This window comes from Zalophus californianus, chromosome 15 (assembly GCF_009762305.2).
Source record: "Zalophus californianus isolate mZalCal1 chromosome 15, mZalCal1.pri.v2, whole genome shotgun sequence".
Taxonomy (NCBI): Eukaryota; Metazoa; Chordata; class Mammalia; order Carnivora; family Otariidae; genus Zalophus; species Zalophus californianus.
Genome location: NC_045609.1, coordinates 74,650,420 through 74,677,593, shown reverse-complemented (window position 1 = coordinate 74,677,593; position 27,174 = coordinate 74,650,420). Strand labels below are relative to the sequence as shown.

At 44.2% G+C, this 27,174-nt stretch overlaps 2 protein-coding genes across 3 annotated transcripts in view; one reads left to right on the top strand and one right to left on the bottom strand.

Moving 5' to 3' along the window:
- Positions 1 to 683: 683 nt before the first annotated feature.
- On the bottom strand, positions 684 to 26,479 carry ENO4 (enolase 4). The gene is made up of 14 exons (XM_027595951.2): positions 26,315 to 26,479; positions 21,041 to 21,169; positions 20,076 to 20,266; positions 17,280 to 17,425; positions 15,226 to 15,395; positions 15,001 to 15,132; positions 13,344 to 13,397; positions 12,056 to 12,109; positions 9,810 to 9,977; positions 7,520 to 7,645; positions 5,992 to 6,187; positions 4,304 to 4,371; positions 3,654 to 3,771; positions 684 to 1,482 (listed from the first exon to the last, which is right to left on the bottom strand). The coding sequence occupies exons 1-14, from the start codon at positions 26,477 to 26,479 to the stop codon at positions 1,331 to 1,333; spliced, it is 1,869 nt and encodes a 622-aa protein (XP_027451752.2). The 3' UTR covers positions 684 to 1,330.
- Positions 26,272 to 27,174, top strand: part of HSPA12A (heat shock protein family A (Hsp70) member 12A) — a 155,759-nt gene continuing 154,856 nt past the window's right edge. For both annotated transcript variants that reach the window (XM_027595948.2, XM_027595945.2), the window contains exon 1: positions 26,272 to 26,480. In XM_027595948.2, coding sequence (XP_027451749.1) covers positions 26,478 to 26,480 — 3 coding nt within the window. In that variant the 5' untranslated portion in view covers positions 26,272 to 26,477. The remainder of the gene's footprint in view (positions 26,481 to 27,174) is intronic.

Below are 27,174 nucleotides of genomic sequence, written 5' to 3'. Positions count from 1 at the left end.
TGCCTTTAAAATGGATTTTCCAGGGGCGCCTGGGTGGCTCAGTCGGTTAAGCGCCTGACTCTTGATTTTGGCTCAGGTCATGATCTCAGGGTTGTGAGATCGAGCCCCATATCTGCTTGAGATTCTCTCTCTCCCTCTTCTTCTGTCCCTCCCCCCACACTCTCTTTCCCTTTCTCTCTCTTAAAAACAAAAACAAAAACAAATGAATTATCCTTCCTGTTTCTCATACCCCATTATATGTTGCTAAGCACCAGGACAGGCAGTAGCAACCACAAACTGAGACACAGTTCTCGCAACTTAGATACCAACCAGTCCTCCTGCCCTGCGCTGTGAGAGAATGTGCCACTGAGCCAATTTCAAATCACTGCTATGAGCATAAGGCCCTGGCTTTACCATGAGGCCATTAAGTTTCCCTCTGGGTACTCTTCAAAAGGAAAAGTTCTCAGTGTACTTAGTAAAAACTTATAGAATATATCAGAAATCTCAACTTAGGCAACTCTCCTACAGGTCAGTATATAACAATTTTTATAATTCTGGAGGAAAGCAAATGGTAACTTTTAAACAGAGAAGCTAAAATATATAAAGCGGTAGGACATTATTATATCTATAGGTATGTGTTCGAATAAATTTATCTCTGGTACTTTTCTTCTATAACCCTGATACTGGCTTACAAGAGAGGCACTTCGTCAGCCTGTATGATAGATCGTTTTTAGTCCCCTGTTAGATGCTGTTGCATAAATAATTGAGCAGTTAATTACCTTAAGAATATGTATCCATTTACTGATGGGTTTATTCATTTATACTACCTTCTTTTTCCAAAAAGGATCTTAGGACACCCATAAGCATGTAAGTAATATAATAAAGATGAAAATTTAGAAAGAGGAGGGAATCAGGGAAAAGGGAATTAAGGGTAAGGAAGTAAGAAGCTGTTTGGCTGTTAAAAAAACTGAAGTTCTCACACTTCTTCCTGTATGAGGCTGGCCACAAAAATGTGCCTGTACTTTCGGGCACCAGTACTCAGCTGCGCCGAGTGTGCGCTCAGCAGCAGAGGTACTGGACTCTTTTACTAGGTCGTGGCCCCCCAAGTGGACAGGAGAGCTGGTACACAAACGAAATCCCCATGGAAATGGGATGTCTGGAAGACCCAGGTCACAGGTGTAATTTCGGGCAGAAATACGACATATCGATGTTACCAAACAGTGAAATCACAAGAATAAAAAGAGTACATTGGTTAGGGATGTTGTCGGGCAAAGCCAACGTGAGGACACACACGGGTTCTGCGGGTCTCATGCTGGTGGTGTGGCCGAAAGCTGGCCTGTCCAGAAGATGCTCATGCTTTGGCCGATGACTCCATCACTTCTGTGGGGAAGACGGGCTCCAGGAGCTCGGGCAGTTCACCAGCCACGGTGGCCACAGCCTCGGGTGCCTTGGTCCCCTTTTCAGCTTCGTCATTCAAGGGAAAAGTGTGTTCTCCATTGAAACCTACTCAACAACAACAACAATAAAGTTTAGTGTAAAATCCAGTGGTGTGAAGTTTGATGTTTTTTGTTCTGTGATGTAAAGGAGACTATCTTCAGAACTGCCCAGAGGCGTCCCCTCACCATTAGAAAAGGTCCCGGGACCATTTAAAACTGGGCCTGACTTTGTTCAGACGTTAACTGTACAGTACACTTGTTTTGCTCAGTCTGCATGGTGCCCTTCTGGAACATTTGGTGTGCAGTGGACTTTGGGCAGAGGCTTAGCGGAAGAGGAGCGGCCAGTCCACTACGTGAGTACAAACCATCGCCAACTAAGCATTCCCACGCGGACGACTGCAGACTCAGTTCCAGTCGGGTCCATGTGGGCAGTGACAGTGCTCAGTTAATAGCTGAGCTTTTACAGGATTTCCTACTTCTCTCAGTGGGGAGATCTGTCTTTCCAGTTCTTGGTCCCCTTCCCATTTATCGACCACTGTCAGTAGGGTGTATTGACCACAGGCCAATGACAGAGAAATTCTCATCACAGGCACACCTCCGAGATCCCATCGGTGTGGTTCTGGACCACTGCAGTAAAGCGAGTCTTGAGAATTTTTTGGTTTCCCAATGTATATAAAAGTTATGTTCACACTATGCTGTAGTCTGTGAAGTGTGCAGTAAATAGCATTATGTCTAAAAAAACCAATGTGCCTACCTTAAATAAAAATACTTTATTGCTAAAAAATGCTAACCATCATCTGAGCTCTCAGCGAACCACTGATCATCATTTTTTGCAAGAATGAATAAAACAAGACACAGAGACGTGGAATGAGCAAATGCGTTGGAAAAATGGTGCCCAGCAATTTGCTCGACGCAGGGTTGTCACAAACCTTCATTCTGTAAAAAATGCAGTGTCTGAGTAGTAAAGCAAAGTGCAATAAAATGAGGCATGCCTGTAATCTGTTAATCTAGTCCAGAATGCCCAAGGCTTGGCCCTGGCCCCGAGGGAGGGTCTGGGCCTGCGGGTCACTGTCCTTTCTCATGCGTGGAAGCAGCTGTTTCTCTTGTGGTGAAGTCTGGCTGGAAATGTGATGGGCCATTTAGGAATTTAAGGCTTTCACAAGTCAGGATGACATAAAAAAAAAAAAAAAACCACCAGGTAATACGTAGGAACAATATGATTTTATCTATTTGAAAAAACAAGCCCTGTGTCACACACTAAACAACACAAACTAACTATTGATTGCTCCTGAAGGATCTCTCAATTATATTTTTATTTTCTATGAAGCTTAGGGTGTGTTTCAAGGTCATAACATATGTTAAACATGACAAATTCCTAATTACAATTTCTATTGGCTTCTTTATTTTTTCAATGTATATCCTGAGGCCCAACACAGGACTACTTCCTTGCTGTCATATGCAAGAACGGGTTTGCCCTACACTACAGGCCCTAATACGTTTATCATTTAATAGATTTCATGTATAGCATCCAAGAAAATTTCATACTTTGCCAACACTACTTAAACACTTTTTTCCCAGCGTAGTGATTTGTTTATCCTAAAATGCAAACTATTTTTAGAATTACGAAGACAATAACTTGGTCTCTTTAAATATCTCTGTGTGCTATGCACCTGCTTTTGGCCATCACAGTACTGTGAAGGGTAAAAATGCATCTTTGGGGTATTTTTCTCCAATTACCCAGTACACAAGTTGCCTTCTATGCATGCAAATTTGCAGAGGTTTGACTTCCTAAATGATTGGTTCGTTTCTCTTGAGACCACAGCCTTATTATGACGTTAAACTTAACATGCCGTCTGCTTAAGTACAAGGAGTTGTTTTCAAGAATCGTCAGGATAACATCTGCCTTTAGCTTTTCAGGGGCTGTCAGAGAGACCTTAGCTATAATTTGGACCATAACAAAAGGTAGGCTTGGAGATTCCAATCAATTAATTCTATTGAAAAGCACCATGCAGCTTATTCATCAAGAAGAAGGGCGAGAGTTTGAAACATCCAGGTAAATAGATAATCCATTAAGAAAACAATGCACATTGCGGCAAATGCCAGCCTAGTTTTGTCAGCACTTAGTTATGGTCTTTGGATTCCCCTGCCCTCCTGCCGAGGGTCTCCTATTCCCCTTCTTCCAATCTTTGTTCTCTTATTCATGGCTAAGTGAAAACAAAACAAGGAAGCAGCACGTACCCAGTGTTCCATTCTGGACAAGTTCTTCCTCTATAGTAAAAAGGCGGTTGTACTTAGTCACCCGCTCGCCACGAGAAAGACCTCCCAACTTGATAAACCGGACACCAAGTCCGATGGCCTTCGGGGGGTAGGAGTGGGGGGACAAAATTGATATTAAACAAGAACTCAACATTTTGCTAAAATACAAACAGTTCTTTAGGGAGAAAGGGCACTGGCACTGTGCTGTTTTGGTTTTTCTCTTACAACTTAGTATTCTATCTTTATGTAGGTAAGGTGGCCTGCTTGCAAACTGAGAGTGGCAAAAGGTAAACAGCATGACTACATATCAGATGCTTTACTAGTCATGTGAGCATGCTGATTTTATCTGAGAATGGTCTGGCCTTTCTTGCTTCATTTTAGGCGGTAAGATTGCAAGTGCACACCCCAGCCGTTTAAGTGTGCTCATCATTTTCCCAGGACTTCAATTTTTCTTCTTTTTAAAAGTTCAAAGATTAGCTCTTTGCAAAAGGTAGCTGTCTGGGAGGAAGCAAGTCTATTTCATAAAAGGTTACATGACTTTCTCCACCAAAGACTGCATTTCTCTGAAATACCAATTCATGATAAAAGCAGTGTTTTGGCAATTCTGCAATTGACCAGCTTTCAGTACTTACCAAATCGACTAGGCTGTCATCAGACGACTCTCCTTCTGTACTTCCAAAGATGGCGATGTGCTTCTTACCTGTGAGCAGAGGAATTCTTTTCAGATTTAGATGGCATAGAAACAGTGAGCATAAGGGCATATGTATGTATACACACACACACACACACATACACACGTATATATGTGTGTGTGTTTATGTGCATCTAAATACAAATACACACACACACACATATGAGCCTCTGGAACCAAAATTTAAAACTTGCCAAGATTTATAACTTTCCTGTGAAGAGTCAATGATTTGACCACCAGAGAATTCTGACCTAAACATTTGTATTTTTACTACCCTGGTTTTATCTGTTTATCTCTTTCCAGTAGCTCAGATGCTAAATACTACACGAATGCCAAATTTCATCAAATTTAAGATACCAGAAATTGTAAGACCTTTAGGACCACTAAAGGGGGAAAATGCTCAGATTAGATTGACCTGTTTCTAGGACCACAGCTGTAAGACATGACTCCATCTTGTCCATATTCACTGTAGAAAAGTGTGCACCTATGAGAGGTGCAAGGGCATCATTTGGGGAGCTGATAAGCCTTATTGGATTTCGCAATTCATCATGTAGAATTAGATTCAAAGGAATCTGTCGTTCTGAATGTTAACTTATTAGAAGAGCAGTGTTGATGGTCCTTAATCCAAATTTGAGGAGCTCAGAACCCCTTGAAGTTTGCCACGTCTACAAAGAATGCCAGCCCCAAGGTTCTTTCTCCAGAGACGGTGTTTGGTGTTTTTGAGGCAGGGGCTATAGTAGCAATCCAAGGTGAGTGACAGCATGCCTGCTGAGTGGTGGCCCCTGGAGGAAAGGCCAGGGCTGGGGCCTCCCATCTATCACCTACAGGAATGCCCTCCCTGGGCCCTCACCTGGGCCGTCTGCAGCACAAGGGACACAGGCACACTCCATGACATTCTCTGGCACCAGCTCAGGCCCCTGGCCGCCAGCCTGGCTCTGAGCCCTGCTCCAGGTCTTAGACAAGCCTTCTGCCTAGTTCCTGAGACCTACTCACGTTTCAGGCACTGAAAAAGACTCCTGTGAACTCGTGGGACTTTATAGTCCAGTGGCGGGGGCACCAGACATTAAATATTCGTACATGTAATTGTGGCCAGTACTACAAAGAGAAAGTACAGGGAGCTATGAGGGCTTTTCAGAGCAAGCAGGTAGGGGTGGGGGAAGCCAGGAAAGTCACATATATCTGAAAAGGTTTCCTTTAAGGAAAGACGTGAAGGATCAGGAGTAGTTAGCTGAGTAAATGGTACAGGGCAAAGCATGTTCACAGACCTCACACTGGCAAAGAGTTTGAAACTTGTGAGGAATTTTTAAAAGCTCAGGGTAGGAGAGTGGGGTCGCTGTCCTGTGGTGTGAAGCTGATAGGGCACTGCCCTCAGCCACACCTGTGAGGCAGCTCCCCCTGGGGGGGGCGCTCCCGGACTGGGACTGCTGTTGGGACCACTGGGAAGTCGATCGGTGAGCTATAGCTGCAAATTGTCTCCCAGTAGTAGAGCTCTCACAAACGGCTGGAAATCTGCTTTTCTTCCAAGATTCACACCATGCTTTTTATTAACTGACAAACTGCATCTTTTTGGCTCCTTGTGTAACCAAGCTAAGTTCCTTATGAGTCTTGTAGACCTATACTTCTACTCACTGTCAAGAAGATTGGTTATTTCCACCAAGTCAGACATCGTAGTTTGGTTGGTATGCTTGATGATCAGCCCGCTGGATTTGGGGGTGCTGATGTCACCACCCTCTAGAAGTTTCGAAATGCTTTTGGATGCAGCTCCTGCAATGATGTAACACCTGGAACCAAGAGCATTACAGATGCTGTCCCACTGTTCAGAGTCCTGGGTAAATATTTAAGAGCCGATCGTTACAATGGATTAAGCATGTCACAAAACAACAGGAACCCTACAGCTCCTCCTCAGAGTTAAACACCTTTCTGAGATCCACAAAACAGTTTTCTGTTGTTTCTGCGGCTGAATGATGCCTGAACCACAGCCACACGAATTAACTAGCTTCATTCAACAGAAACTTCAAATGATTAAATTTGAGCTTAAAGATCTGATGGATAAAATGTTTAACACACAGTAAATGCTCCACATTGATTCGGAAGTCCTTTGAACCCAAGCTATTCCTACCCACTGAATTATCCATAACACCACTAACAGCTGGCGGGCCAGAAGATTCTACTGTTCTTTCTGGTGAACAGACAACAGAAGGAAATGAGCCTGGGAGGGCTCTGGGCTCTCCTTCTCAGCCCTCTCGTTTTTCCTGGTGAGACCATCCCATGAAATGAAATACTCAGTGTTTTTTAACTGATGATCTACAAAGTCTCCCACGCCTCTGTACCAGATTCGGACCTATCCCACTAGAGCAGCCCAAACACGGGCCATCTTGCCAAAGGAAAACCAGCTGAGGCCAGAGCCCGGGGACAAGGCCTGGAAGACGGAGGCCGACAGGATAAGGAGCTCGGCCGCGGCTCTGCGGGCGCGGGGCCGGGGCGCAGCGGTGGCGGGGCCGGGGCGCAGCGAAGCGCTGGGACCCCGAGCACGGCAGCTCTCTTCTCGGGCCCCACCCTCGAATCCGGGCCTGGTCGCCGAGAGGGCGGGTCTGTTCAGTGTATCTAGTGGTTCTCTCCACGCCGTACTGCCAAGAATTTAAGTTTTGGAGTCTCCGAACGTTAGGGAGAGCGATGGCCTGCTGCGGCATGCGAACAACTACAGCATGGGATGCTGTAGCTCCAAGAGATGGAAGAACCTTCTGGAACCTTTTTTAAAAATCCGGCTTTGCAACTTTCCTGCGTATGTGGTAAGTGGGTGGAGGTTGGGCACACGGGGCCTAGCCGAGGTCAAGTTTCTGGTCGTATTAGCACGGGCGTGGGACGGGCCCACTGGCAAGTGGCTGGCTGGCTGTCCCTGGGCTGCTCGTGAAAACACGGGGGCCGCCCCCCACCCCCGCCCCGCCCCAGTGCCCGGGAAGAGCTTGTTCATTCTGCACACAGGCACACTCCCAGGCCGTCGTGCTTGGGCTCTGTGTTTGCTTACTGCGTGCCCCCCTCACCTATGCTGAAGAAAAGCCCCTCCGCCCCAGCCCAGATGGCAGTGTTTCGAGCGACCAAGCCAAAAGAATGAGATTTTGCTCTGTGCTGTTATAAAATTCAAGGTGAATCCTGTTACCTCCTTCCTGAAAGGATCGATTAAGGCGATAATTGAAGGGAACCTGTCGATCAGATCCACGTACAGGTCAACCATCTCCGCTGCGTTTTTGTGTATTCCCAGCATCACTTCATACTTCCCTCTACTCTGGCAAGCGGAATACAAACAATACAACAATAACAAAATAAAGATAAATGAGGAATTCCTCAAAGGCGAAAGGCTGGATTCCCATTCGTGTTTATTCATTGCCTACGAAAGATTGTACATGTTCTTTTTGGGCCGTATTCCTATGAGACATCTGTGTACTTTTGTTTAAATATCTGTTAAATATTAGCCTGGGGAAATGAAGTCACCATTCCTCTTCATGCCCCATGGAGCTCCTCCCACGGACTTCAGATGAAGCCTTCTACGCAAAAGACCAGGTACACAGTAGCGGGGCACTAATTTCTTACTTAGGCTTGTGACGGGCCAGCTACCTGGCTGCTGGGGTCCTCGGGCGGTAACATGAATTTATAAAGCAGGACAGCAGTGCCTAGCTTCCCATTCACCAGAACCCACTACCATTCCGCTCACAGTAAACAAACAGCTGGTCTCCTGTACGGCGAATATCCTAAAATTTGAAAGTAGGGCGAAGCTTTGGAGATACGAACAGCCACTCTGAACTGCCCGGTGACCCATGTGAAGGCATCTCCTTCTCAGGTAGTGTGCATGCTCTACCAGCACCCATGTGGTTCCGAAGGAGTTCTAGTTCAACTCCATTCATTTGAAGTCTGGAAAGCACCCCCGTCATCAAGAATGGAAGTAAACGGGGCTAAAGGATCGAGTGTCGTCTCTGCAAAACCTAGCACGGATTTCCAAGTCTGTGTCGGGGGATGGCCCCTGGGTTATTCAGGTACCGGGAAGGAGGCAGGAGGGAACAGAATGACTGGTTTGCTAACGCCTTCCTGCTATGGCTACCAATGGAATGGATCCCATTGGAATTGAGCAGGTTCCAAAGAAATCCATACTTGAAAGGATTTTATACTTTTCTCAGATTAAAAAGCAGCCAGAACTTTGTTTCTTTACTGCAAAACCTTGAAAATCCTATCTTGTCAGTAAAGAAATGCTAATGACGTTGAATTAACATTGTAAGAATTATCTGATATCAAGCTAATACATTTCACTGAATATAAGCAAAAAATACCCATTCCAGCCAGCACTAGCAGTCAGTATATTCATAGTTCTTGGTATACGTTGCTGATGAAAACATGCAATTATTTTTCGTAATAGTATGTCTAGGAACCAATCATTATGTGGAGAATAGGAAATTACATTAAACATGCCTTCATGCGTGTAGTATCTTTAGAAAAGTTAAAAGGGCTTAGAAGTCAGCTGAAACTTAGGGTTCTTATATGCTGTTCAAGTTTTCCTTTGAAGTTAAAAGAATTGCAAATTAAAGCGGAGTTGTCTTTGGCCATGTCCCCTGAATTTGACATTGATTACCAAGTCACCACAATGTCTGTCAACACGCTGGGCATTGTATACAACACAGGCTCCGCATTTGTGTATTCGAAAAAGGGAAGTATGTGTAGAAGACAGACAACTTTTATCAGTTTTGCGAATATGCCAGCTTCCCAGGTTGAAAGGTTAACTGCCGCTCTGTTATCCTAAGGAGGTGAGGACTGCAGCTTTTAAGAAATGAACCCGTTTTCCATTCTTTTTTAAGTAATTGCCCCCACGTGGTGTCGTCTCTGGGTGAAGTTTAATCGCTAAAGCTCTGTCCTCCTAACCCAGGCTGTGGTTAACACTGTGGATGGGCTTAATTGGATAAAAATATATTCTCCACAAATGTCAACAACTTGGAAATATTTTTATATTTAAAAAGTGAGTCACAGCAGAAACTCAGAACCACTTACTTGGCCAGAAGGGCTTACCAAGTTCCAGTTACAACGGATCCATTTTCCGTGCTTGACAAATTCAGCATCTACCAACCAAATGAGTGAACTCAGCGGAACATACCAGTTTGTTATTTTTCAATCGCTCTCACAATTGCAATGTAAGCAACCCATTTTAGCAATTTTTGTTACAGAATTTCTGTATGTAATTATTTTGACATTTTCTGTTAATTTTTAAAATTTACATGGTTATGTTATTTTCTGGTCATTAGCTAACCGGGCTTTCTCGACTCCATTTATATGTGGAACCCTCACACAATATTAATAAAAGCAATAGGATCTGTTTGGAAAATATTCAGATACATGTTTCTTTCGAGTTCTAATTTAAAAATAATAGGACCGAACAAAAAAGTAACTGTCCTGGAGCAGAAACTTACATAATCCATCAGCTCATGTGCAGCACAGTTGATGGCTAGGTGCAGGTTTGTGCCCATGTCCAGCCCCAGGTTCGCACAGATGCCTTGTATTAGGATCAGCGGCTGCTCTATGGTGTCGTAATTAATGGTCAAACAGCCAAGATGGGACATCTTGCCAATGATGGGCTGCTATAAGACCGAAAGCAAATGATGCATATAAATATAGAGCGGTGAAGGTCTTGGAGCTTCCTGGTTATAAACTAGGCACTGCTGATAACCCGACACAGCGCTCTAAACATGTGGTCCTCTGAGTCTGCCTTACCCTTATGTCCAGGTGTCCCTCATCTCTGCATGACCTTTGGGCATATGATTGCCCAAAGTGTCTGGAGTAACTTTCCTACCTCCACGGTTTCAGGCTTGACCTGGGAACACTCTTGTCTCTCTGGTGTGCTGTATAATGTCTTGGTCAGCTGTGTCACTGCACACAGGCTGCCCTGAGCCGCAACCCCGAAGTGGGCGGAACTCCAGGCTGTCCTTGTAAATGTCTGTCCGGCCTGTCCTTACCTCTGTCCTCCTCCATCCACTTCCAAACCTGCTCTTTCCTGTGTTCTGTTTTCCTTTTGAAGAATCTAAGTGTGAACAGGGAACCCTCCTTCAGGAAAGGTTTTATTTGAATAAGGGTAGAAGATCTCTGCTAAAACAATGCAGCACTGCGGATAGATTTCAGCGGAAGAAGGTTTGGCACCCAGAGCAGCCCAGGGAAAGGCAGCCATGTGTTTCTGGTGCAAGGTCAGCCCTGACGTGCCCTCCTCATAAGTTGCCACTATGAATTATAACACATTTGAAGCAGTATCAGTGATTCTGAAGGGTGTGTGTGTGCATGCATGCCAAACTTGAGGGCAAACATGAACCTAGGTAGAAATATCCCATTTCTCTGCTGATCACACTAGTTAATTATAAGAACCATCTGACATTCTTAATGTCAGAGACAGGAACCCTTTATTTGGCAAAGGAATAGGTGGGGAAACTGCTGTGTATCAATTGAGTTTTGTGAGAGTCTTCTAAACTATAAAAGCATCACTTATTTAGAGCTTATTAAATGCCAGTTACTGTTCTAAACGTTTTCCATAAATACATTTACTCCTTACATCAACCCCCTGAAGCAGGTACTATTATTATCCCACTTTACAGAGCGGTAAGTAACTTGGAACAGATTTTAATCCAGGAAGTTTAGCTCCAGAGTTCATGCTTCTTAACTGGTAGTGGCTGCCTCCCTAGAATCTACCATTTAACCTGTTTCTAACAGGAAAAAAAAAAAAGTAGGAAAGCTGATCATGGGAAGGGCTGATCCTGGTCTGAGTTTCTCAGAACACACAGGACAATCTGCTGGAATGAGGCGGACGTCGCTGACACTTGGTTGCTCGGTCATCGTGCCCTGACTCTCTTGCAGGGTCTAACTTTAGAGCCTGTGCTCATCTCAACAGATACAACCGTCAGGTACTTAACTTTCTGGTGTATTTTTTCACACGTTTCTCTCTCCCAGTGTTGAGGAGGAGTTTAACTTTTCATCTCTACTAGCCCCGTCGCCACTTGCATTGTCTCCACGATTCTTACTGGTTATTCCAACTATATTGTTGAAAGTTCAGGCATCTAAGAGGTGTATCTGCCTGAGCACCCACAGTCACCAAAGCTGTTGTCTGATCAGGTAGAGGTGGTTTCCTAAGGCTCTTGAAGCCACCCTGGCCAATTTGGACAATAACTGTTTGTCTGAGGCTACCAACCAAATCTGAGCTCCGGGAATGGTTCATCTGAAATGGTGCTTGGGTGCCTTTTCAGGACCCGAAGAAAGAAATGGCTATCACTTTGTGCCTTTTGTTTCTCTCTTACTTGGTAGGGGTAAGATTAAAATCAATATGACTTTCAGCTGGCTAGCAGAGATTCACCTTCCCCAACACTTCACCTATCAAGTTTCAACTATAATCTATTATAGTGGATTCATAAATGCTTCTGCACACCCTCTGAGCTGTCCGTTGGAGAGACAACTGCTGGCCCGGCAACCTGTGGCCGGGGGAGGGGGGGGGTGGCGCAGAATGACATTCCAGCTCTGGGGTCATCGGGTTTAGTGTTCCTGGAGGAGCATCACTGCGTAGTTTCCGAGTGCATTAGCCCTGCTCCTGGAGCACCGTGACTGGGGTTGGAACAGGGGCAGGGAGTACATAAATGAATTGTGTCATATTGAAGTGTGGTCAAGAAATACATAAACTTACTTGACCTCTCTTGCTTCCATTATGCCCTTTTCTGGTCTCTGTTTTTGGAGGGGGCTGCAGGACAGAAAAGAGAGAGAGAAATCACTTGCCATTTTCAGACATGCCTGCAGCAGCGAGCAGAGCTTCGGGTCCTGGGGCCTGTCCACTGCTCTGGGGCCTGACCAGTCACACTGTGAATCGCACACACACCACACACCGCCCCCCAACCCCCCGCCCCAACACGTAGGGACCATACCAGCCCCTCCCGATTTTGAAAAACTCCAAACTGTTTCTCATACTCAGGTACGTGTTCCCTTTAGTTCATCCTTATATTCTGCCTCCATTCATATAAATGCATTTCTACTCATATAAATAAAGTATTTTTCACTCCTATGACATTCCCTCCTTGCCCTTAGGGAGCAACACCACTGTGGGATCTGCCTTTAGACTGTTTTGAATATTGTTTTAAATATTGTTAAGGTACAAACACTTTCTCCGCAGGGTGGATTTGACTTCTGAAAACAACCAAAGGTCATTAAATCTGATGAATCTGGTATGTGTAATGTCATTTGAGATGAAAAGCAAAGATACTTTCCAAAGATGATTGGTCATTTTCAGTACCCACAATGTGGGGTGTTGACAGCGTTCTGGAGCAAAGATTCAGCCTTTAAAGGATGCATTTTAATACCCAGCATTTCCTGGCTCTGTAAACTGGGGCATGTTTGTCAAGAATCAGCAGGGCTCACTCTTGACTACCTGCAAATACAGTTCTCCTGCTTTTTTGCACTGTGGAGTCAGCTGAACTTTCTATCCCCTGGTAAAAATACCACGCTTGGGAAGCAAATCAATGTGCAAGGCAGGAGACATATAGTGGTGAACAAGACAAACACGGGCACAACCAGGGACTCATACTGTCATTGTCCTGCTGCTGTGGCTTCCCCCATCGAGGGCTGCCTGGCCAAAGGCTCCCGTTTGCCCAACCGGGATTCTAAGTAGACACCAGAGCCTGTGCCTTAACTATTACACTAAACTGCCTCGCACATCCTAGGGACCAAATCCTTTCTTTGCAAATCCTAAGGGATGATCTTAGCATAGAGCCAGCTGATGAGATTGTTAAGTGCCATCAGAAACTGGATCCATGGCCAATGAAGGAATGTATATGCTTAGCTCATATGAAAAACCTAAGGCAAATGAATACATTTTACATATCAATAACAACAATATTGAGTTAATTTCATAATGAAGTATAATTTGTATACTAGGAGGTGTCAGTATCAGCAATTAGATACCATAGATTCTCTTTACATACCGTTTCAATTGTTCTGTTAATTTGTTTCTGAATTTCCAGAAGCATCTCCACGCCCTGTAAGTAAAATAACCGTGATCTAGTAAAATAACGATGATCTTCCACAAGTGTAGTCTAGAAACTTTAAATATAAAAACTTACAGCACACACTGGCTATTTCTAACTGAATATTTATAGGGTCCCTGATAAGGTATTCTGGTTAGTAGATTAGATGTGGTCTACAAAATCAGAAGATTAAATGTTAATCTTCAGCCCTCAATTTTTATTTGGTTGTATATGAACGAGGCTCTTCTCAGTATCCTTTCTTCACTGTTCAGGACTGACTGGTTCAGTTGGTTGGATCAAGTCAGCTTCATTGTCTTTCATAGTCTCTTGACCAACCCTTTTGCAATACATGTCATCGGTCACCAAGGGATTCTGCATGACAGTGTTTGAATCAGTATAAAGCTGCTGTCACTTAAAAAAAAACAGGAAAGTATATTCTGATGATTGTGGGATCTGCATATGGAGACAAATAAAGGATGGCATGCCAACTACTCTGGTACCCGAATAGCACAACAGAAAGTAACTGCAGGAAAGATGCCGGTGCTAGGGTCTGAACATGATCTGACAGATGGTGAGCCAGCTATGAATTGCTAGTGTTCCACAATCAGTACATCGTGAGGGAATGGTTATTTTCTTTAAAAAAGAATTCCTATCATGAAGAAATTATCTTGAGATTTAAGAAAAAAAAATGATTCTCTCTAGCTTAGGTTAAAAATATCACTCAATGTATTACCAGAGGGGATGGAACTTCCTGTACTTTTTTCTGAAAACATCCACTACAGAACATGAACATAAGTTCTTCCTAACGCCTAATTGGTAGAATATTTCATGAAGATTTAAAGAGGCATATGGGCTCATTCAGGCCAGTGAAGAACAATATACACACTAGCACACCCTAAGTATAAAGAGGCAACTTAGGATTCCTTCATTCTAGAAGCATGCGCTGAACCTCTCTTCCGTGCCAGGCAGTCTGGTTGGTCCTGGAGCTCTTCCTGAACAGAACTGGCTTTTAGGAAAGAGCCAGCTTCCTCTTGCTGCCACCACAGTGTCTTGGCCAGTAAATAAAGATGCCTCGACTCCCCCAGATAACAGCTTTCCAGCACTATCAAGCCTGCCAAGTCACCCAGGGCTCCTTGGTGAGTCACCGGCACGAGTCAGTGCTGAAGGGAACCAAAGATCGAAGGTGGCTTAAATGTGCCCCTTGTATTTGAGGTCTTGCTTTTTTCCTGCTTCTCTGATTTCCTAAAATATTTTTTTTCATTTTATGTTTAATTCTCCCTCCCTTGGTGTCATAAGCCTTGGGGACCTACACTAAAGACTCCTCGATGATGGAATATTATTATTATTATTAACTTTTTTATTTTTTAGAAAAAGTAGTGTGAGGGGCACCCGGGTGGCTCAGTCGGTTGGGTGTCTGACTTTTGATTTCGGCTCAGGTCGTGATCTCAGGGTCCTAGGATCGAGCCCCACGTTGGGCTCCATGCTCAGCCGGGAGTCTGCTTGAGATTCTCTCTTTCCCTCTCCCCCTCCCCCTGCTCCTGCTCTCTCTCTAAATAAATAAATAAAATCTTAAAAAAAAAGAAAAGAAAAAGTGGTGTGAGATAATAGAAGGTACTTGTTTAGCTGTTAATCCAGGATGGGGTATACAAATCACTTCTTTCATTAAATTCAGCTTCCCAGGTGATGACTTCCCGCAGCTGACCAGAGACACCATGGGCAAAGGTACAGTTAGCTTTGTGGGCTGTTCCTGGAAGAGGGAAAAGCAAGACAAACAAGAAACACAGTTCATTGGTGTTGAGATACTCACGGATCCTTGTAATGGAATGCAATGGATACTGACCTGACGGTGCTTCAGTAATGCAATATTTAAGTAGAGGGGGTTATTGTCCAGGATGGCACTGGTTTTGGCCACGGCAAGTGACACGGCCCCTATGGCCATGCTGCCATTCAGTACAGGTTCATCGGATTCTGGAGGCACAGTGGGTTTCTCTGTAAAAGTATCATTCCTCCCTGGAGGGAAAAACAGGGATAAAAGATTCCCTTCGAGGACGTTTGACTATGATAAAACTATATTTTTTGATGCTTTGCTTACAGATGTGAAGGCCCAGAGTAAAGAAAGGGGGGAAACTGAGGCTGGGGAGAACATGTTCTCCACCTCAACCCCCGAAGAAGTTTCTGTGTGACTTCGCTTACGACTCCCGAATGTTCAAATCATTTGTAGCCATGGATTTTGCCACTCCAAGAACTTTTCAGACATTCAATATTAACTCCTTAGACAATCATATAGGGCAGGTACTGTTATCCCACATTCACATAGAAGTAAACTAGGGCTTAGAGGGATCAAAAGACTTGCCCGATATCCAACAGAAAGTGAATGAAGAGGATCTGGAGTCTGAATTCCAAGTCCTTTGTTTTCTACACCCACCATAGCGCCTGTGTACCCAGCTTTCTGTTGAACACGTCTCTTCATGCGTGTGTCTGACTAGTAACCTTGCTGGCCAGCCCCAAACAGATGCATCGTTGTATTAGAAATGGCTTCCAGATCCGGCCATCCACCCTCAGCCTCACCCACCTTTCACACTCATTTGTTCCCAGCCACCCAGCCTGCTCAGGTGCCACGCCATCCATTCTCAATGGCTAGTGCCCCTCCCCCAGCTGCTGGCCTGCGTCAGGCAGGTAAGCCAAGTGGAATAGGCACGGAACCCCATCACACGTCGTAAACTGTCCCCTCCTCCTTCGTCCCTTCTCTTACGCTCCAAGGTCTGTTAGGCAGCAGCCACCGCCAAATGGATACCTTCTGCAGATCTCTAGCTGTAACTCAGCAGTGGCTATCCCCCTGTTCATGGAGATTGGTCTTACACGATTCTTTTGCCTTGGGAGACTCTCCTTTCCTTTCTGGGCCTCAGCATCTGAATCTAGGAAATAAGAAACCATGTCTCCATGGTCTCTTTGATCCCCTTCTTGGTTCTGGTGCTTTCTTATTCAAGGGAACCCACATTTATTGGGTGTTTACTTTGTGCTTTGGCATCATGCTAGGCACTGGTGGTGCTAAATTGAATGAGACATGATTCATGCCCTCAAGAAGCCTGTTGGAAAGACATAAAACTCTATTTACAATACTAGCAGCAGCTCCAGAATTAACATACTAGAGGGGCTGAAGTTGACAATATGTTGGAAAGCATGGAACAAAGGGCCATGATAACTTTGATTATTTGCTTTAAAAGAGCAAAATCTTCCAATGAAAACTTTTTTTTTTTTAAAGATTTTATTTGAGAGAGAGAAAGTGAGTGAGAGAGAGAGAGAGAGAGAGCAGGAGCAGGGGCGAGGGGCAGAGGGAGAAGCAGGGAGCTGATGCACAGCTCCAATCCCAGCACCCCGAAATCCTGACCTGAGCCGGAGGCAGATGCTTAACAGACTGAGCCACCTAGGCGCCCCAAGAAAACTTTTATTAATATGTTATTAATAGGACTGAGAAAAGGTTGGTTATTCATACCAAAGGATATCATTAATCTTTATAATATGGAGTGGCTTTTGATGAGCTAATGAATATTTTGGGGGGCAGTTAAAGGTCCCCCATGCCACTTTCCTTTTCCCTGTCCCCAGCATTGCCACTGTTCAGTGCACTTTGCTCAGTAAGTGCTCACCTCTGGGTAAGCAATAGTTTTTCCTTACAAACAAAAGGGAGGGTGGGATGGAGTAAAACCCTGCCTGCCCAACATGGCAGCATCGAGCAAGGAAGTGGCCTGGAGGGTGGACGGTACCCGGGGCGGCGGCGGGGGGGGTGGAGCCTAACCTAGGTCTGCAGCAAAAAGACTCTAACTGGAAAGATAGTCCGAGCTTCAGCCTTTCTTCCTTACCCGCTGGTTATCAAAAGTTCTGCAAGGAGCCACTGACCTTGCTTTTGTCCCCTTTTTCTGGCTGGGGGAGGAGGAGGTGGTGGCGCTGGTAGAGGCAAAGGGGTGAGCACTGCTGGGTCTTCCAGGCCCCTTTCCAGGTCTCTCCTCTCTTTGTCTTCTCGTACTTTATTTTCAAAGAATGTCCTTCATGGCAAGAAAATAATGGCTTTACAGTGAATATCACTCATAATTTTGGTCAGTTTCAGTGCTGACTTCCATTCAATATGTTTCAACAATTAACTCTGCTTTTTTAGCTACTTAAAAACAAATCAGCTTAACTTTCCAGGGTCCCAAAATAATGATGCTGTTACAAAACTGTGTTCAAGAGCTGAAATTAATTTTGGCCTGGAAATAAAGCTTTAAAGATTTTAGGTGCTTTTTTTTTTTTTTAATTATTTGAGCTTATTTGTTTATATATTTAAAGGAAACTTTGAATATATAATTTGATTAAGGGCTACTGGATTTTCTTTTTGAATAAATGACCATCAAAAGAAAAATGAGTCAGGAATAGACAGTGAAATATATAGTATAATGGGCAAGAATTCATTTTCCCTTTTTTTTTTTTTGGTGGGAAGGAAGCCTTAAAATGCATAGTTGAAAAAAAAAAAGAAAAAAAAAAAACCTTTGAGAAGTCCCAAAAGGGACACACAAAAATAAACTCAAAATGGATGAAAGACCTAAATGTGAAACAGGAATCCATCCAAATCCTAGAGAACACAGGCAGCAACCTCTTTGACCTTGGCTGCAGCAACTTCTTGCTAGACACATCGCCAAAGACAAGGGAAACAAAGGCAAAAATGAACTATTGGGACTTCAACAAGATAAAAAACGTTTGCACAGCAAAGGAAACAGTCAACAAGACTAAAAGGCAACCTGGAATGGGAGAAGGTATTTGCAAATGACTTATCAGATAAAGGACTAGTATCCACAATCTACAAAGAACTTATCAAACTCAACACCCAAAGAACAAATAATCTAATAGAAATGGGCAGAAGACATGAACAGACATTTCTCCCAAGAAGGCATACAAATGGCCAACAGACACATGAAAAAGTGCTCAACATCACTCGGCATCAGGGAAATACCAATCAAAACCTCAACGAAATACCACCTCACACCAGTCAGAATGGCTAAAATGAACAACTCAGGAAACAACAGATCTTGGCAAGGATACAAAGGGGAACCCTCCTACACTGTTGGTGGGAATGCAAACTGGAGCAGCCCCTCTGGAAAACAATACGGAGGTTCCCCAAAAAGTTAAAAATAGAAGTATCCTATGACTCAGCAATCGCACAACTAGGTATTTATCCAAAGGATACAAACATAGTGATTTGAAGGGATACCTGCACCCTGATGTTTATAGCAGCCATGTCCACAATAGCCAAACTATGGAAAGAGCCCAGTTGTCCATCGACAGATGAATGGATGAAGATGTGGTTTATATATACAATGGAATACTACTCAGCCATCAGAAAGAATGAAATCCTGCCATTTGCTACAACATGGATAGAACTAGAGGAGGGTATTATGTTAAGTGAGATAAGTGAGTCAGACAAAGACAAATACCATATGATTTCACTCATGTGGAATTTAAAAAAACAAAACAGAGGAGCATAGAGGAAGGGAAGGAAAAATAAAATAAGATGAAAATAGAGAGGGAGGCAAACCATAAGAGACTCTTACCTCTAGAAAAAAACTTAGGGTTGCCAGAGGGGAGGTGGATGGGGGGATGGGGTAACTGGGTGATGGGCATTAAGGAGGGCACGGGATGTGATGAGCACTGGGTGTTATATGCAACTGAGGAATCACTAAATTCTATCCCTGAAACTAATAATACAGTGTATGTTAGCTAAATTGAATTTAAAGAAAAAATTTAAAAAATAATTAAAGGATGTAATCCAGCAAGTCAAGAAAGAGGAAGATATAGGATTAAGGAAGTAGGAGGGCAATAAAGCATCTCTGTAGTAGGCTAGAGAGGAGCCAGTCCAGATGGGAGGTTTGAGGAAGAGAAATTCCAGGAGAAAAGGAATATAATAAAATAGAAGGTCTGGAAAAACTACGTTGGGAAATAAAATTAGGAATATGATCACAGCAGATGAGAAGAAAAAAAAACCCAGAAAACCAAAAACAATTTGAAAAAGTGTTTTTATAAAGGTTATGATCCAACTCTGAAGCAAACTAAAATGTGATGTTCTGTATAATTAAGCAAGTGGTGGAGCTTAGGGAAGGAGAGAATCCAGTTGACTTTTGTTTGGCCAAGAGGCTTGTGGCATTGGACTTGCACAAAAGGAACAGTAATGCTAACCCTTCCTTGGTTGGGCGCTGAACAGTCCTGACACAGCCCTAGCAACCACTTCCTTGGTTTTCACGTGTTAAAGTCAACCTGTGGGCAAAGCATGGAAAACCAGTTTGTGGTTGGAGGACTGACCATAAGCATCACCTACGGGGACTCCGTGAAAGAGTATGAAGCCCTCAAAGGTGGCATGTGAGGTTGGGGGACAGAAAGGACACCATCTGGATTCGTAACTTAATGCTTTTCCTGAGAAACTATTGAAACATTTACTGAATCCTACGCATGGAAAAGAGGCGGAGGGGCCTGACGTGGCCTCACACAGGAACATTTTAAAAACAAGGTTTTCAGAAGAGTGCATTTTACTGCTTTCACATAGGCTTCTTACTCAACTTCCTGACTGTACCTTCTAGATATGACAGACCTGTTTTATTGGTGGGTGAAATAAAAAGAAAAGAGCTACTATTTGTACTGGACACTCTCATTTGCAAGCTCAAGATCTACCTGAGCACCTGGTCCACCCCAGCCTGGTTGGAGGGCGCCAGGCCCCGCAGCTCCTCGGTGATGGTTTCATTGACCCACTGCACAGCCGTGCTCACCGCATTGGACCTTTCTGCTTGCTCCGCGTCCGCCAGCTCGGGCGGAGTGTTCTCGTGGACTTCAAAGTGCGTTGAGATCACCACCGAACCTATGTTCTAAAAATAATATAAACGTGTTCTGCATTTTCCCCTCCCTCTTACAGAAAGGAAGAAATTGAATGTATCCAGCTTTTAAGGCACATGATATTTTATCACCAATTTCAAAGGGAAAATGAGAATATATAATTTTCTTTGAGATATTTTTATAACTGCTGAAACTGTATGGAACCTAACTTCAGGGAACATTTAAAATTATCACCTTGTTAAAATACACTTATAAAAATCTTACATTGAACTTCATTTTTATCACTACCTCTCCAATAAATAGCTAAAAGGATACAGACTTAATCATAATTATTTGCCTCCCAGAGACTGTAGCAAAATTATTTCTAACAAATATGTAGCAATTAAAGTGAATTATTACAATTATGAAAATGAATTTTTCTTTGTGTAGATCAGCCCACATATCTATAAATCTATATAAGTCTATATATAAACATATGAATCTATAAACATACCTATAGATTTATAGAACTCATCACATTAATGATGTCCGAGTTTTAAAACTATTTTTGCCCTACTTCTCCATCTTGGATCATCTTCAGGCTGGCATGTCATGTCTTACCAATATTGCACTTAAACCTAATAAAGCAATATGCTTGCTTCTATGGTTCATGCTTTATGTACACAACTACCTACAACTTGTGTGTATGTGTATATTTCACAAATGCTGAATTTCAAAACATTAATTTTCTACACTTTAGACAATAAATGCTAATAAATGCAATGGAAGCAGGACACAATAAAGAACACATTTAAGCTGCTTCGTACCTTGGGAAAATTTTGAATGGTGCAGAATATTTCCACTTGTAGGGTTGGAAGCCCCAGTCCATCCAATACGTTTTTCCCCACTACTTTGCATATGGTGGGAGGCTTTGCAAGTTTAGAAAAGCAGTTTGCCTTCAACATGCACAAAAAAACAAAAATTACAATACCATGACTAATTTATCTTTAAAAGGTCATTCACATTTACTCTAGTTTCTACTAAACCTCTCCCTGAGTGTCCTCCTCATGCGGGAAGGGAGGGGTGCTCTAGGCTAGCAACTCTGTGGGAACTGTCCTGCCCTCACATGCTGAGATTTGGATTAACCTGATGTGGAGTCTCCAGGATATGGAACAATCTGTTCTCTTTTGAACTCTCAGCAGAAACTCAAATACATTTCTTTCTTTTTATTATTATAAAATGTGAATTTATTTATAAGCCAAATGAAACATTTGAATGAAGTTATAAAAAAGGAAAACAAAAGTCTTTTATTCTTATAGATTTATTTTAAAAAGTTTTAAATGACATAAACCCACAATATAATTTTAGAAATCAAATAAACTTCTCCATTTTACAGAATAGTATCTAACAAAATATAAAACTGTAAAGCATCTAAAACATATATTTAAAGTTTTTTTTTAAAGAATATATCATTATATCGGCCACTGTTTTAAGTGTCTTACCCACATTATTTATGCCTTATAACAACCTTATGGGATCAGTAGTATTTTTAAAAAGCTCCACTCTACAAATGAGGAAACTGAGTATAGAGAGATGAAATAGTTTGTCCAAGATTGCAAGATAACTGGCTGAGCTGGGATTCACCTCTAGGCAGGCTGACTCCAGAATCCATGTCAACTGCTATCAGTTGATGGGGGAAAGGGAGAAGTCTACCTTCAAATCCATAGCATTCATAGCATGAAGTCTACCTTCAAATCCATAGCATTTTAGGAAGAAAAATAAGCATGAGGAATGTGGTTATACTCCCTGTTTTTATAAGTCAGGAATATGAGGCCCACACTAACTTGGGCTATTCCAGAAGCAGATAATCTTCCATCTGCCATGTTGTCTTCCATTTCTGTTTTGGTGATGGTGCCTCAGAGTGAAATTTGTAGTACATATGAATTTAAGGGAGGAGAAACAAACAAACAAAAATAACTCAGGATTGGAGTCTTAGCCATATTAATTTACTTTGAAACAAACACCTTTGATTTAATTAGATGATTCCAGCTACCCAATGGAGGAGCATAGTTGTTTGAAAATTATTACTTAGTTTCTCTGAAAAGACTCCTATCTGGAAGCAAACTGTCCATCAAACATGACACATTTGGGAATGTTTTCACATACATTTCTTAGAGACCCCATGTCACTTTTTAGCAGGCCCTAACCCATTCTGCTGTCCAAGATACGGAAGTCAGCTGGCCTCTAGAACGCTGTGATGCAAACTTTGGAAACCTTCTGGGGGCCCGTTTTTAGTCCTCCCTGCAAGGCATCTGATAGTTTAATGGTGAAGGCTTCTGCAGAGGCCATATTTCACTCACCAGCAGCTCACTCCCAGAACATGTTCAAAGAGGGTTGTTGGAACATTGGTAATAGCAGTTTCACTGATGTGGGAAAGCAGAAGCCATTTGGAAGTGATCCAAGAAAGAGAGGGAAGAGAATGAAACTGAAGCACAAAGCCCACTCAAAAAGCCTGGGTAAAAAGATTCAAGATGGCGTTTCTACACAGAGGAGCAGGAACTGGGAGAGTAGGCGGAGGAAGGGAAGGTGAAGGCACACCCTTGACCTTTTTATCGCCAGATTGTATTGGGCTCTTTATCTGCATTCGTTACAGACCAGGTCTCTGATCTTTGAGTTCAAAATCCAATGACCTCAACCTACATAATAGGTCATCTACTACTCATCAGCTCACAGGTGGTGCCCTCGCACAACTAAAGCAAAAGTCAATTTTCAAGCCATCCATATATATATATGGAGATTTTATTTATTTTTTTTAGAGTGTGTGTGGGCAGGGGGAGGGGCAGAGGGAGAGGGGAAGCCGACTCCCCGCTGAGTGCAGAGCCCCCAGACTTGGGCTCTATCCCAGCACCTTGAAATCATGACCCTAGCTGAAACCAAGAGTGGGAGGCTCAACCACTGAGCCACCCAGGCACCACAAACCATCCATATATTTTAAGGATGATGGTTTATATGTTACAGAGTAAGTACCTCAATGAATTTAGATAGAATCAGGAGAGAAAAATATTATCTAGCTTACAAGCTGTGTATTATAGTGAATTTGAAATAACTAGCAATGAGTATCCACAATGTACAATATTATGTTAGGAAGAGAAAGGAACTAACATTTTTTAAGTGTCTAATATGTGCCTTGAAGGAGTGACTGTGTCTTGTTTATCGCTGTATCACAGACTACAGGGCCTGGCATATTTAGGATTCCATAAATTAAATCTTGTATAAACTAATATGTGTCAGACACATCCCTGGGAACTTTGTATACATTATGTCATAAAATTCTCAAAACAACTCTGTAAGGTAAATCGTATCATCTCCATTCCACAGACGAGCAAACTGAGTTCCAGAAAAATTGTACAAGGTAAAATAACCAATGTTTTAATTATTCACTGCTTAGTAACAGACCACTCGAAAACTTAGTGGCTGAAGCCATTTATTCACTCATGATTCTACAATCTGGCCTGGGCTCAACTGAGTAATTCTTTTGGCTGGTCTTGCCTGGGGTCTCCGATTCTGACTCCGCGATCTGGAGACTTGACTGGGTCCAGAGTATCCAGGATGACTTAACTCATGTGTCTTAGTGTCTCAGCCAGGAAGGTTAGAACATCCTAGGGGCTGGCTGGGCATGTCTTTCTCACAGGATTTTCTGGAGCTGTTACATCTGCCAGAGCCTCTATACCTTGATCTCTCTCTCCAGTAGGGTAATTGGACTTCCTGGCAACATGACGACTGGCTCCCAGGAGGGAGTGTTTCAATACTACAAACCTCAATATGGCAGCACTTACCATGCCTTTGTCTGCATCATGCTTGGCGAGGTGCTCTTGATCAAAGCAAGTCATAGGGCCAAGTCCCAAGTCAGTGTAGGAGAGATTTACATAAGACCAGTCCCCCTGATGGTGTGGTTCATTGGGGAACATCAGTATAATCGTCTACTACAGCTACTAAGTGACAGGGCTAAGAATAGAATCAGGTCTGCCTGACTCCCAATCTCAAACTCTTTCAACCATAACTTCTATGATGAGGGACTAAATCGTATTGCTACTGCCCCCAAGGATCTTCCTCATTACCTCAGTTCCTCTAGGATGTAACAGAAGCAGAGAAGAAATGGCATTTGAGCTGAACATTGGAGAATATGTAGTATTTCACTGGGCAGACAAGGGGGAGAAGTCAAGGGCAGATACAAAGGAATATGATAAGCCAGGGGGAGGGAAGGGAGGAACTTCAGGCTTTAGGGAATAGTAAGGAGCCACAGGAGGTTTCTGAGCAAAGGAATGATGGTCAGATTAGGAATCCTGCTCTGGCAGCACGATTCAGGTTGGGCTTGATAGAGGGAGAAACTAAATGAAAATACTGATGGCCAAAACCCACACAGTGACAAAATGAAAAGGACATTGTCTTTTTGCCAGTCCAATTCCTGAACATCTTTCAAAGTCCAAGCCAAAACTTTCTCAGACGTTACAGCCTACAGGGATCTTCCCTACCCCTGAATTCCTTTGACAGGCATACAGTGATCTGTCCCTCAGTCTAGCACAATCACATATCACCTTATCTACTACTCCAGTTATTTTATGTAACAGTGGTTTTTGTCCCTTATCAAGCTCCCAGAGAGCTGTACAAACCAAAGTCCTGGCCGCCTAGTAGACTGGGAAGAACATTACACTGAGGGACCCGAGTCCAAGTTTCTAGTCTTAACTTTTGCACTAGGTAGCTGTGAGACAAGGTCTTGGTGTCTTTGTGAAATGAAGAAGTTAGACTAGTTAACTTAAAAGAATTCATCTAGTAAGAGACAGTGGAAAGAGAATGGAAGTCAGAGTCGCATTCATTCATTTGTACCACAAATAAGTGCTTGAGTGTCCACTATGTACCATGCAATCTCCTTGGTACTAGGGACACAGACCTGGTTTGATTTGTCACTGTCATTCACTGTGTCCCTTGGGAAAATCATCTAAATTCACTGGGCCACAGTTTCCTTATTTGTAAAACGGAAATCATAATTTTTACCTCCCCCAGTGGTCCTAAAGATTAAGTGAAATAACATAAATCACATAGCACTGGGAGCTCAGCACATCCCTCCCCACCCCGCCCCAACCTACAACTTTCACTTATAGGCCATGACTAAGGAAAATAAACATTCATGGAACATTCTCCATATCAACTGCCTCAAGAAGGCTTGGTTTTGACCCTTGTAAACACACCATGCTTCTTCACTGCATTTACATACTCTGCTGTCCCAACCACACTGCCTTCCAGAAGGAAGGTGTTGGCTAGTACTTAACGGATCTGGGAATGAGAACACGCTTGTTTGTTTCAACTGCTCACTGCCTAAGGCTAAGGTATGTGCCTGATCTTGTGCGGAGCACAGGGGCTAGGCAGGTGGTAGGAAAAGGCCCCTGCTCTCCATGAAGCTCGCAAGCCTAGGGAGGTCTCATCACGTGCAGGAAATGATTTAGGAACACTCGAGGACAAATAGTTCAGGCGAAACGGGCAAGACTGATGTGAATTTGGAGTTTGGGTGGCAGCTGGTCGGGTGGGGACAGGGATTCAGGATGAGATGGGTGCATACTGCAAGGAGAGCATAGGCTTGAAAGTGAGACTTGGAAGCAATGAGAGCGGGCTGGGCATGAAGCCTAGGGTGGGCTGAGGCCAAGCTGAGGCAAATGCCAGGGCACTTATCCGTGGTCAAACGGAGGCCGCTGCAGGTTGGTAAGCTGAGCTACGCGGTATTAAGGTGTTTAAGAAGAACTGGCAACCAGGCGGACCGGCTCAGAGGTAGCGAGGGAGCCTGCTCGGCCCCGAACGCGCCTAGACCCCGCTTTCCTCTAGCGGCTTCCTGTCCACCACTCTCTCTCTCTCTCTCTCTCTCGATTCCCCCCGCCCAAGTTTCCACACCGCTTCTTCCTTCAGGGTCGCCTCCCCGCAAGACCACGGATCCCGAGCCCGCGGCGGCGGCGCGCGTGCGCGACTCTATGGCGCAGGCGCATGGCGTTGCCGCAGCGTGGGGCGGGGGGAGAGGGGCTGGAGGGAAGCGGGTGTTTGTGCCAGGTCCCTACCAGGTGCCCGTAGACGTCGGCAGGCTGGAGGTAGAAGGTGGAGTTGAGCAGCTCTTCCAGCCTGCGTGGGACGTCGTTCTCCCGGTAGTACTCCATCGCCTGCTGCTTCAGCCTCTGCAGCTCCCTAGTGGTCCCACAGCTACGGCCGCCGCCTTCTTCTCCCATGGTAGGAGATTTAAGGCTACAGCTGGGGTTAGCCTGGGGTCCTGCGAGCGTCCTGCCCGTCGCTAGGCAACGTAACGAGAATCCCGACCCCCCCCCCCCCCGATCTCGCGAGGCTTCCAGCCCGGGTTCTTGCCGTGGCCGGAGCTGCGCATGGCTCCTGGGCTCTCCTCCCTCCTCTGCTTGAGGGAATGGCCCCGGGGCTTGGGCTCCTTTAGTCCCTACGCTTTTGCTCTGCCGGTGTCATTTTCTACCACTTTCCCCGACAATAGAATTCACGCTCTCAGGAAATGCTTTCTGCGGAAGCGTGGGAGCGTTAGCCCCGGCCTCCAGCGGGGGACCGGAACCTCTGGTGGCGCATCGTGGTCCCCACGGCCCCGGGCCATCTTGCCTCCCCCTCCCCTCCAACCCCCTCGTTGCTCGCGGTCGGTGAGCTCTTCCGGGTGGCGAGGGTGTCCCATGCTGGCCCACTCATGGGGACCGATATACCCTCACTGGGCCGTGGAGGTACCAGGAATTCATTCATTCGCCTATATTTAGCCCCCTGCCCTGAGCCTAGCAGTGTGCTGTCTGGGCACACTGTGGTGTGCGGGAGAGAACCGGCTACGCGACCCCCCACCCCCACCTTGGGCGATCAGAGGGAGGGAAAACCAGTGTGGCCCGAAAAATTCGGGGTGAACCCCACGAATGGTTATGGC

Bases quoted from the DNA above. Each gene is read 5' to 3' on its own strand.
- ENO4 (XM_027595951.2), bottom strand. From the start codon at position 26,479: ATGGGAGAAGAAGGCGGCGGCCGTAGCTGTGGGACCACTAGGGAGCTG. The intron at 6,188-7,519 runs GTAACAGGATTC...ATATTTACCCAG, and splicing joins TCGATCCTTTCAGGAAGGAG to GACTCTGAACAGTGGGACAG. The intron at 1,483-3,653 runs GTACGTGCTGCT...GTTGTTGAGTAG, and splicing joins TGTCCAGAATGGAACACTGG to GTTTCAATGGAGAACACACT.